Source organism: Phaseolus vulgaris, chromosome 2, assembly GCF_051622355.1.
Source record: "Phaseolus vulgaris cultivar YP4 chromosome 2, ASM5162235v1, whole genome shotgun sequence".
Taxonomy (NCBI): Eukaryota; Viridiplantae; Streptophyta; class Magnoliopsida; order Fabales; family Fabaceae; genus Phaseolus; species Phaseolus vulgaris.
Window position 1 is genome coordinate 16,476,075 of NC_143499.1, and position 11,218 is coordinate 16,487,292.

The 11,218-nt window shown below is 29.8% G+C and overlaps 1 protein-coding gene across 3 annotated transcripts; it reads right to left on the bottom strand.

Moving 5' to 3' along the window:
- Nucleotides 1-216: 216 nt before the first annotated feature.
- On the bottom strand, nt 217-5,415 carry LOC137810802 (uncharacterized). Of its 3 annotated transcripts, none has more exons than XM_068612245.1 (10): nt 5,082-5,415; nt 3,937-4,332; nt 3,466-3,549; nt 3,161-3,370; nt 2,741-2,876; nt 2,450-2,612; nt 2,194-2,322; nt 1,431-1,625; nt 958-1,080; nt 217-733 (listed from the first exon to the last, which is right to left on the bottom strand). In XM_068612245.1, the coding sequence occupies exons 2-10, from the start codon at nt 4,253-4,255 to the stop codon at nt 614-616; spliced, it is 1,479 nt and encodes a 492-aa protein (XP_068468346.1). In that variant the 5' UTR covers nt 4,256-4,332; nt 5,082-5,415; the 3' UTR covers nt 217-613. The 3 variants fall into 3 exon arrangements, with proteins under 3 accessions (XP_068468346.1, XP_090154446.1, XP_090154445.1); XM_090298320.1 differs by lacking the exon at nt 5,082-5,415 and adding an exon at nt 4,607-4,684; XM_090298319.1 differs by lacking the exon at nt 5,082-5,415 and having other exon boundaries at nt 3,937-4,392.
- Nucleotides 5,416-11,218: the final 5,803 nt, after the last annotated feature.

An 11,218-nucleotide genomic window follows, 5' to 3' on the forward strand; every position in this document is an offset into this window, starting at 1 on the left:
GATAATGTTAGAAAACAAATATATCTATTTAAATTTTACATAAATAATAAAATTAAATAATGTTATATATATATATATATGAAACTTTTTATTAAATTCTTTTTTCTTGACCCCCTTGAAGCGAGATTTGTAGCTCCGTCACTGCGTCTAATTGCGTATGTAGAAAAAAAAAAGGAAAGAAGATATCAAATACTGAAATGAAAAGTAAAACAACCATAAGAATCAAAAGAATCCTCAAGGGTTAACCTTCTTATGTAGAATAAACTTTAAAGAGAAAATAAATGTACAAACTAAAATGTTAGAAAACATTTTCCTTTTCTCCTAAAAGAATATCCCAATTACAATTTTTAATTAGCCTTCCTCAGAACAACACGAAGGAGAAGATAATTGTGATGCAAAGTAACAATATGTAGGACTTTGATAGCATCATCTCATAAATAATAATTTTAAAAAAATGAATCTTAAATGTTGGAGAAAGCTCAAATTTCTTCAATTTTGCTTCTTTTCTTCCCTTTTTTTATTTCCCATGTTAATTAAATAGATTTGGCACCCCAGTCTTTGAAACTATTCACCAAGCTTCTTCTTTTTTTCATTACTTTTTCTCCCTCATCCATCAACTTGAGTTATCCTCAAGAGTCACAAGAGTAGGAATTTGGCCATGGTTAACAAAATCAATTTTGTTCAATCGTAAGCAGCACAACACCTCCTCTGGAAGTTCCTCTTGCTTTTGTGCCTGCAAAACCATAACAAATGAGTATCAAATAGTATATTTAATTAAACTAAAGTATGTTTTTATTCCATATAAACCTAACCAAAATAAAAACTCTCTCATTTTTCATAGATTAAAAGTATAATTAAGCCTTTTAACTAATAGAAAAATAAGTGTTAGGATTTTGTTGTAAGCACTTTGTTTGTCTAATAGAGATAGTAGCAGGATATAGCAAGACCAGAATATACCTGGATAGTTAGGCCAACATCAAGTATTCCAAGCTTTACACGGTCTCGCAGTGAATCAAGTCCTTTCCTTGATATGTAGCTAAAGCGATGTATATCCAGATCTATCTCAAAGTAGTTAGGTCCCTGTAATTAAAATACATGAATAATGTGTACAGATAAGGGGAGCAGAAGAATCATTCTACATGCTAAAGTGAGCTTTATGCCTTAATGCAAAATCAAAGGAACTTCAGAAGGATCTTTGCTACTAAGAAAATAGTGTTTTCTTCAAACAACTTCTTATTGATCATTCCACCTCAAAATCCTAAGGTTTTATTGCATTAGGCCAGACATTTTAACTAACAGCAAAAATAAAAATGTACTTACCAAATTAACTCAATTCTGATGTCATATGTAATATATTGCTATTTCATAGGCTCCTTCTTAAGTTGAGAACTAGACATATTTTAAGCCAAGGAAGATCTGAGTATATATACCTTATGGAATTCATGCTGAGGACGTGACAACACAGGCTTGCCATTGTAAGCATTTATAAGCTTTTTCTCTGCAGAATACAGGTTAAGGTCCTCAGGATTCACAACCCCGGCCAAAATTTTTAGTCTCTCCCTATAGGGAACCGTGCTTTCCTTTGTATACCCTTTCACCTTTTCCATCTCATCATCCATTAATCTCTGTCAAACCAATACTGTTGTTTAGCTAGAAAAAAAAGAAATGCTCAATCTACAGCAAGATCATATTGGATTTCACTTGTTTTCCCTTAAGTTTGGAAGACTATAATTGACAATATATAGCAAACTTGAGAAGGAAACTACTAGAAAGCTTATGAGCATGTCATACTAAGAACCTACTTCAAAAGGGTACCTCAATTTGTAACACATATATCCATGCACATTTTAAGGTGAAGTAAACCAAAAAAGATTACTCTGGTTAACAGGATTAGGATGAAGGTCCTTCTCAAAGAGGATATATGTTTTACCAATAGTTATGAGGGTAGCCTAGGCAAGCATGTTCTAAGCAGCCATTTTGGTTTTAAACTAACTTGTCAAGTTTCTAAATTACAGAAACCACTTGTATTTACTGCTAAGTCAAGTTTTAAAACCTGGCCTCCTATTTGGGTTGGCAATTGCATTCGCCTTGAACAAAACACAGTGGAACTAGTGATGTCATAAAGTAACAATACTGTAACCTGGCAGAACTAGAAGTTTAATCAGGTAGCTAGCTACTAATGAAAATAAATACCTTAATCATGCCCTGGAAATTTTTTGAGATCTCATTCTCAAAATTCTCGGACAATTTAAAATACAGCACAAGACTCAAGCCTTCCCCATCGGCATCACCAAGGAACACGCTAGCAGCATATGTTGGCAACTAAGGCAAAAGAAACATAATTATGTAAGTAAGCATTCTTTAACGTTGTATAAGTAGAAAACTAACAGCTATAGACCACATCAAAAGTGAAGAATATTTGTGACTTGTGAGTGTAAAAGGAGCAAACCTGTATATTAACAATGAGGAGGGAAGGTAATTTCTCATTTTCTTTGACAGATGGAAGTTCAAGATACCTAGCAATGTGATTTATCTTCTTCGGACAGGAAAATAAATCAACACCTATTGGTATATAAGGACAGGTGTCAGGAGCAGGGCACTTTTGCTTGTCTCTGCATAAATTATTTCACATATAATATCAATCGTTTAGAAGAAACAAAGAAGAAAACCAATGGACTATAACTGATGGATGAATATGAGCATAAAATGACAGAATATTGACAAACACAATCTCACGTGCCTGAAAAAGTTTTCACCACGAAGCTTGAACACTGATGGTGCAATCACAGACCATGTACAAGGTGATGGCTTTTCTTGAGTTGAACCTGGAATTTGAAGCCCTGCCCTGGGACGATAAATAAATTTCTCTGATGAACCTGCCCATCCAATCATTATAGTATCGTCATAATTCTGAGAAGAATGAATGCATTTATTAATATAAGAAAAGTAGCAATGTAGCTGTAACAAATAGTGCCACACACAAAAGATTATCAACTGATATGTAATAAGTACAGATTACATTCTCATTGTTGGACAAGGAAAGCCTCCAAGATGTTCATAATTTAACATTGAGAGATTTTTAAAGATAAAGTCTGTATGAAAAGCAAACAGCCCAGTCATTGAATAAAACAATGGAAAATACTACATATTATGCACTTACAGGATTCGGTCATCTTGTCATATCCATCAATTGATGACCTTTTTACAGAAAGCATGATAACTGTTGATTGTTTTGAGTTGGTTTCTTGAGTTTTCTCCCCATTCTTACAGTTAGCTCCATCTATTTTGAGGTAGCAAGATGCGGTTTCATACTGAAGTAACTGAGTATTTGGGCCATTTGTCAAAGCATTGCTGGTAAAGGGAAAACAATCTGTCACCATAAAAGAAAAACACATAAGTTCCATTAAGATAACAAGAACCGATTCTGAAATGGACACTAGGAACTGCAAGCAATAAAGGCATCACCTCCATGCACACTGCTGAAGTCATCATCTGAATCAGATTCTATAATGCTGACTGAATCAAACCATGCTTCTTCTTGATATTTTCCTGCATAATATATGTATATATTCGTCAAGCATGTTTAGCATAGGGAGAAATGTCAACTCCATGAAATTCATCAAGCTAAATACCATAAGAAACATCATCAAAGACCACGACACCAAGCCTTATCTCAGTTATGGTTAGCTACATTGATCACACAGCGCCGTTTGACTCAATTAAAGACTACAGTTTTAGCAATGTCTAATCAACCAAACAATCATAAACCATCAAAGGCACAAACATTAAAATCATAAATAACCAAAGCGCCAAATGAGTACCTGATATAATTAAATCGCTGCAAGTTCTCTTTAAGGAATTCATTAATTAACAAAAAAATTCTTAATAGTTTTGCATTGCAGAAAGGAGGAGGGGGAGAAAAGAAAACATGTATACCATTTGCATCAATTTGACTATGGTATTGAAGCTGTGTGAGATGAAACTTCATGTTTGAAACCTCTGATCTTCTGCAGGGGGCTGAAGCACCATTCTCAAAGTCCAGGTGAACAAAGTCACTGAGATTGAAATCTCCCACAAGGCTTCCAGCATTGCTTACCCTTTTCAAAGGCATCTCAGGAAGTGCTGTGGGAATATTTCCTCTGCGTTTGCCAGACTTGTGTTTTCTTCTTTTGTGACCACTGCCTTTTCTATTTGGATTTGAGGCACAGCTCCCCATTGTGGTGGAAGCGATCTTCTTCACTAATCCAGCCAACATTTTGACTTTCTTATATTTCACCACAAAAAGGATTAGGAAGTGTGTCTATGATTAATCCCCCTGGGAAAAATTAGAACCTAGCAGCCACACAAACAATCAAATTATAGTTTTAGATTAGCATCAAAACATGGAAGAAAAATACATAAAAAAGAAAAGGCAGAGTAATGGTTAATCAATATATGAACTAGGATTTGAAAGCCAACTCAGTTTAATAGAATTGGCTTTTCCTAATAATCAATTAAATCTAGCAACAGCCTGCACACACACATATACGTGAGTGTATATATATATATATATACACCTCAAGTTAATTTGTTTTAGAAACAGCACTCTAGACAATGATACACCTACGATTGATTATAACATGGACTCCATCAAAGTGTTACATACTGTGCCTACCATACACCACCTCATTCTGAAGAAAAATACCTGAACACAAGAATATAAATATATACCATTTGTAAAAAAATAAAAGAAAGAAGAAAGATTCACACAATGATTTGGCTCGCAAGAGTTGACAAAAACAAGATGTATCAAAGGATAATTACGTTGACCTGGACTCATGGTACGTGTTCACATGAACACAAACCTCCAACAAGTACGTATGTTGAAGGGATAACCGACGGACACAACACAACAACACATCAGGGACACCACACGTGAAAACAAAAGCACACATGAGGGAAAAGAAGGCATTTATATGTATGAATACATAAACAGCACATGCATGCACAAAGAATGAAAAGGTGGTTGTATGAATGAAGAAAATGATAAAAGGGCAGTTGCTAAAAGGATTGATGATAACAAAAGAATAGAATTGAATCACCTGATGAGGGGTACTCTGCATGAATGGAGGATCCGTCGTTCCCAGAAAGGAACTAGGATTCCTCTCTTTACGTGTTGGTTGTGATTTCCTTTGTCCTTTAACTGGTTTGAGATGAGAGAAAAAAAGAGACAAGGAAAGAGAAGAAAGAGGTTGTTCCAACCAAAATAAAGAGAGAGACTCCGAAAGCACGAAAGATTTTGACAAGTACCCAACACAACACAAACCTCCGATCTAGTCGGATCCTACTTCGTTGTCAAAGTCTTCTTCATTCTCACAAACTATAAATACCTTTTTTCTTATCATGGATAGTAACCAGTTTCAAATGATGCATGCTAAGGGTAAAAATAGGTATTCAAACATCTTATTAAATATTAACCCACCTCTTCTCAAACACTCGTCTTTTTAAGATTAATAATTTTAAACTGTCTTTTCTATACAACTGTTAAGAGGTCTTTTAACCAATAAAAATTGTCATTTATGGTACTTTTGTTAACATGCTTTATAGTTGATTCATAATATGATTTTTTTTACATTACTATATATAAATGCTTTTCTATATTTCTTAATACACCAAAAACTTATTTAATTCTTAATACAATTGAAATATAAACCAATGTAATAAATAAAATTTATGGCTTTAATTAAAAGCAAATATTTAGGTACTCGAATGTAAAAATAAAATTATATATTGTACTACCGAATACCGAAAAGTCTAGATGTTTAGTACTCATTCGACATCTCGACACATCATAATCCTACCATTCCAACAATATAACTGTGTAATTATTTGCATCAAATCATATTAAACACCTCAAATTATGATTAGAAATTGATTGGATCGGGAGCTTAACTTAATTAGCTGTACAACTAAAAGTTCAAAATTATTATTATAAATAGATAACATTTCAGAACACAAAATAGAAAAATTTAATATAGAACTAACACATTTTCTTAGATTTAAATTAACTTGAATGTTGGAGTAAAATTACAAATATCTTGTTATGGAGAAGATCAAATACATTTAGATTTAAAAAGAACACAAAATACACGCCACCTTTGCCTTATACATAATATAATTAATTATTCACTTATCAACCCATTTTAATATGTTTTATTTCAAAAGAATATATCTTAATATTTTATAAGATTGTTACATTTATCATAATAATAAATCTATTAATATTTTATTTTAATTTTGAGACTAAAAAACTATATAAATTATTACTTTGAATTCTTATTTATTTAAATATTAAAAAGTTTTTTTATAGGACAACTTTCATTATGAGAACTTCAAAAAGTCCACAACTTGACAAGAAGGATTTACTTAGGATAACAAAGTGGTAGAGGGTATGTTTTCCAGATAAAAAAATTATATTTATCTTCATGTTTATTCTCTTTTAATGTGAAATTTATGTTTTGTAACAAAAATTCATAGATAAATCAACATTATTTAGGATTTTTTATGGAAAAAAAAATTATAGATAAAGTAGGCGTAGGTAATTTACTTGCAGATGTTGAGTCTGTGGGTAACAACAGTCTGTAAGTAATATCTACCAATAATAGTCCATAGGTAATACTCACTAACAACAATCTATATGTAATAGTCAACAACTCCAGTCTGTAGATAATATCCACCAACTCCAGTTTGTAGCTAATATCTACCAATTTCAGCTCGTAAGTAATATCTACCAATTCCAGTTTGTAGGTAAAATCTATATACACATTACTCACTAACTATATTTCATAAATAATTCTACATGCATCAAAATATTCATTCAAACATTTAAATGAATGTCTTAAATATTTAAAATATCTCACACACATTGAACATATGAAGTAATCCTACATATACTAGTTGGACAATTTATTACACAAACACCATCCAATATTACACCTAACATAAAATAAAACACAAATTTTTATTTTAAATTGAAACATAACATAAAATTTCCAATAGTATACATTGTAATTAGTGTTTACATTTAAAGTTTTATTGACACTAATTAATAGGAAAATAGTTATATACAATGTTATATGCGGTTAATGTTAAAGTTTTATCTCAATAATTTATGTGATAATTAATTTTATTAAATACATAAAATATTAATAAATAAAGTACAAAAAAATTGCAAAATAATATATTTACTGTATAAGTTTTGTGCGTTTTAATATTTTCTAAGATACGCTCTATACGATTAGCAATTGTCTTTTGTTCTCAAATTAATATATATAAGTGTCTCTTTCAAGTTTGAAAGACTACAATATTATTATTTGAATTAATGTTTAGTTTATATGAATGGGAAAGTATCATGATATTAAAAAATTGTAACCAAAGACAAAGTATCTAAATAACTAATATCTCTCTTGTCCTAACTTTGTAAGATGGCATGGCCACTTCTTTGTCATGAATTATTGAATTTGTCTCCTTACCTACCAAAATCTTCAAATTAATAATTCATATAATTTTTTTATAAAAGTTATTTATATGATTAAAAAACAAAATAATACCATATATGTTATGTGAAGTACATTGAGATGCCAAAGAGACTTGAACATCCAAATGTCAAGTAAACAAAAATAACATCATACCATATTAACAATATAATCAAGGTCTCGAGATTAATTAATTAACAAATCAAATATTGGGATGGGTTGTACTATTAAATTTTGCACATTTATTATTACACAATATAGTTATTACTGACTTTAACGTTGGATTATTTTTGTGAGCATATACAGAAAAATAAACAATAAAAAAGCATCTCAGGTTATCAAAGTATTAAGGAGAAATTATTTTAACTAAGGGTGCTAAATGAAAAAAAGAGAGTTCGATCTTGTAATTTTTTTTTCAAGTCCGAATGAACAAAATTTATTTAACCAGCAAAAAAAACTATTTCAAAAAATAACTTCCTATTTGATATTCGTAGTTAATTTAACTATTCTCATCAATAAGTAAACATGTCATATAAATGCAATTTATGTAATATAGTTGTTTTTTTCTCCTATCTTAAGAGAAATTAAAATTATCCTAAAGTCATTTTAGAATAATCATTCTAAAGATATTCTTACCTAATATTTTGATGGAGATTCTTTTAAATTTTTCATGTTAGGTTAAATTTGTCGTTTGGTACAATGTTTCAAAAATGGTTCTCATGAATTCAACATATTTTTTTTTAGGAATTGATTTTAATTTTCCTCACTGATACAATTTCATAAACTTGGACGAAAATCTAAGTCTCTTTCATGTTATTTACAAGCAAAGACTAATTTAAATATATTTTTTCTTCCTTAATCTTTTAAAACATTTTTTAATAATAAAACCTTGATGAAACTCTAAATTTTAAAGAGGACAATACCTCGAATGTGGTTATTAATCATAACGATATTATCTCAATGGACTAAAATATTACTATAAAAGTCGTTCTAAAGACAAACTTTTGTTCCCTTAGACCTTGATTGAGAAGACTTGTTTTGATAGTCTCACATTACTTAGTAGTCGATATCAAATACAATGTAAATATATCTCCGTCTTTAACTCTCTGATGCACTTTTTATAAGGACAAAACTCTAATAAGTTTCAAACTTCAAAGTGGACAGTACCTCAAATGCGATGAATGAATCTAACGATATTATCTCAATGCACTTAATGTCAGAACATTAACACGTATATGAGAATAGAAAAGCGGTTTAAAAAATTCCTTACTTAAAATCATAATAAAAATAAATAAATATATCTTCCCTTAATCCTCGTCCTACAATATTATCTCAATTCGATTTGACATTAGAACAACCTAAAATGTTGATCCAACTATAAGAGTTTATTGTATATAAATTTTTGATAATTTATATATCAGTGTTAGTAATTATTATTTTTTTGTTCCGTTGAAAATTATAAAACCACAAGTATGATTTATTAAATAATAATCATACGATTTTTAATAAATTTTAATTTATAATAAAAAATTATGATAAAAAGAATGTATTAAAGGATACATTATTATTATGATTATATTACATGTGTACCAATATTGTTGAACCAGCAACAAAGGCATTGCGACAAGTGAAAACAGCCAGGGCAGACAGTGGCTAACAACTACGTACTATAATTAATTAAATATTAACCATAAAAATTCTAATCATCATTCTTAAATTATTTTAAACATTTTATTTTTAGACCAAATCAAAGCAAACCCTCCTTTGCCCAACAATCCAAAAGCCCTTTTCAAGTGATACACAACAACATAAATTATTATTGTTTAAGAATCTCAACCCCAACAATATTGAATTCATATATTTAGGTTTTCCAATAAGAACACACTTCACCAAACCAATCATTGATTTAGGCACTCAGCCACTCTCAGCAATAACAAGATTCCTCTAAAAGACTTTGTCTCCCCATGGAAGAAGTTCTTTCATTATCTTGCACCACTTCCACTTCAACAACCTGCATTAATTAGAAGAAAAATAGGGACTTTAAAAGTACTTACTATGACTTCAAAATCAGTTTAATTGCATATAGATGAAGGGGAATGAGGGTTGTTTTAGAGACGCTTGGGTTTCTTTTGATACATTATTGATATAAATATTTTAACATAAGAATTAAATAAAAATAATCTTAATATATATAATTTGTAATTAAATATTCTGAAAATAATAATATTTATTTATTTGTGTGTTACGAAGTGGACTTTAAGCCTAACTCAACTTCATAAAACCGGCTCATAAGGTTGAGGTTTGCACCCACGTATATACAATGAAAGGTTCTAATCTCTAGTCGATGTGGGATCTCCAACGTGTGTATAATAATGCAATTGACTGAATGATAACAATATAGAAATATTTACGTTGCTGTTGTATTTAAATTTTCATTGGAGACCATTCATGCCATGAATTGTGTTAGTTACATGTTCTAGTTTTTGTTTTTGTTGTATATAATAGAAAATATTGCATCCTTTAGGCCAGTAGATTATATTCTCTTAACTTTTTCACTTGTGTGTATAGGAGGGATAAGTTATTAAGTAGCACTCAAAGTATTTTTTTTTTCTTTTAATCTAATAGTTATAATAGATTTAAAAAATAGGACAAATATCAAGAATAACTCTTTAAAATATTTATTTTGTGTCTTAACTTTTATTTTATTTTAATTTAATATATTTTAAGAGTTACATATGTAAAAGAAAATTTTATGTTTGTTATTAAAAGTTTTTATTTATTTATTTCTTTTAATAGTCTGAGGTAGATGTGAGTGATGTAAATTTAGGTGGATCACAAATTTGATGTAAAATTTTTGCATTTACGTTGGACCGTAACACAACAGACATAAAATTATAATAGAAACAGAGGTAAAAAAGAGTCCAAAAAACTTTATGTTGTATCATACGTTAACCAACACAAATTTTGGATATTTTTTTAAATTAAATTGGTTTTGACTTCAAACCAAGTAAAAGAATTCTCAATAACAATTCAAACAATAATAAATAAACATTTCAACTAAAACTTCTATACAAAATCATCTAATTTAACCTGAAAGTTTTATGAATAAGAAAGTAAAACTATATTATCTATGTCAGAGAAGGAAAGTAACACATTTTTCTCTTAAGCTTTTTGGATGTTATTTCGAGATAGTGGAGATTGATCATTGAAAACATGAAATATTTCACGCATGTGATTATGAGTCATCATAAAGGTAAAATAAAAATGATCCTATGTTTAAATGTGTTACATTTGTTCAAGAGTTAATAATACTAGTTCAAATAATGCTTCTCATCTACTACATCACGTAGTAGCCATACACTACAAGAAAATTTGGTATTACATACAACACCAATCTGTATGTAAGACACTAAATCATATGTAAAACATAGTTACCTACGAATTACATACAGAAAAAAAAATCCATATGTAAAACTGTCGTAGGTTGTTACACACGTAATTACACCAGAAAGTTACATACAAAAATATTCGTATGTAATTACTAATATATCAAATACGGTTATATCCATATGTAAATGTAATTTTTTTTTCGTACATCTGAAAGTATTGAAAAATCAATTTTCCAGACCTGGATATACTGAAAACATTGAGAGACATATTCATGAAACATTCAAACCTCCCATATTTTGAAAAGCATGATAATA

Bases quoted from the DNA above. Each gene is read 5' to 3' on its own strand.
- LOC137810802 (XM_068612245.1), bottom strand. From the start codon at position 4,255: ATGTTGGCTGGATTAGTGAAGAAGATCGCTTCCACCACAATGGGGAGC. The intron at 2,323-2,449 runs GTTTGCTCCTTT...CTTTTGCCTTAG, and splicing joins TCCTCATTGTTAATATACAG to TTGCCAACATATGCTGCTAG. The intron at 1,081-1,430 runs GTATATATACTC...TTTTAATTACAG, and splicing joins CTCAGCATGAATTCCATAAG to GGACCTAACTACTTTGAGAT.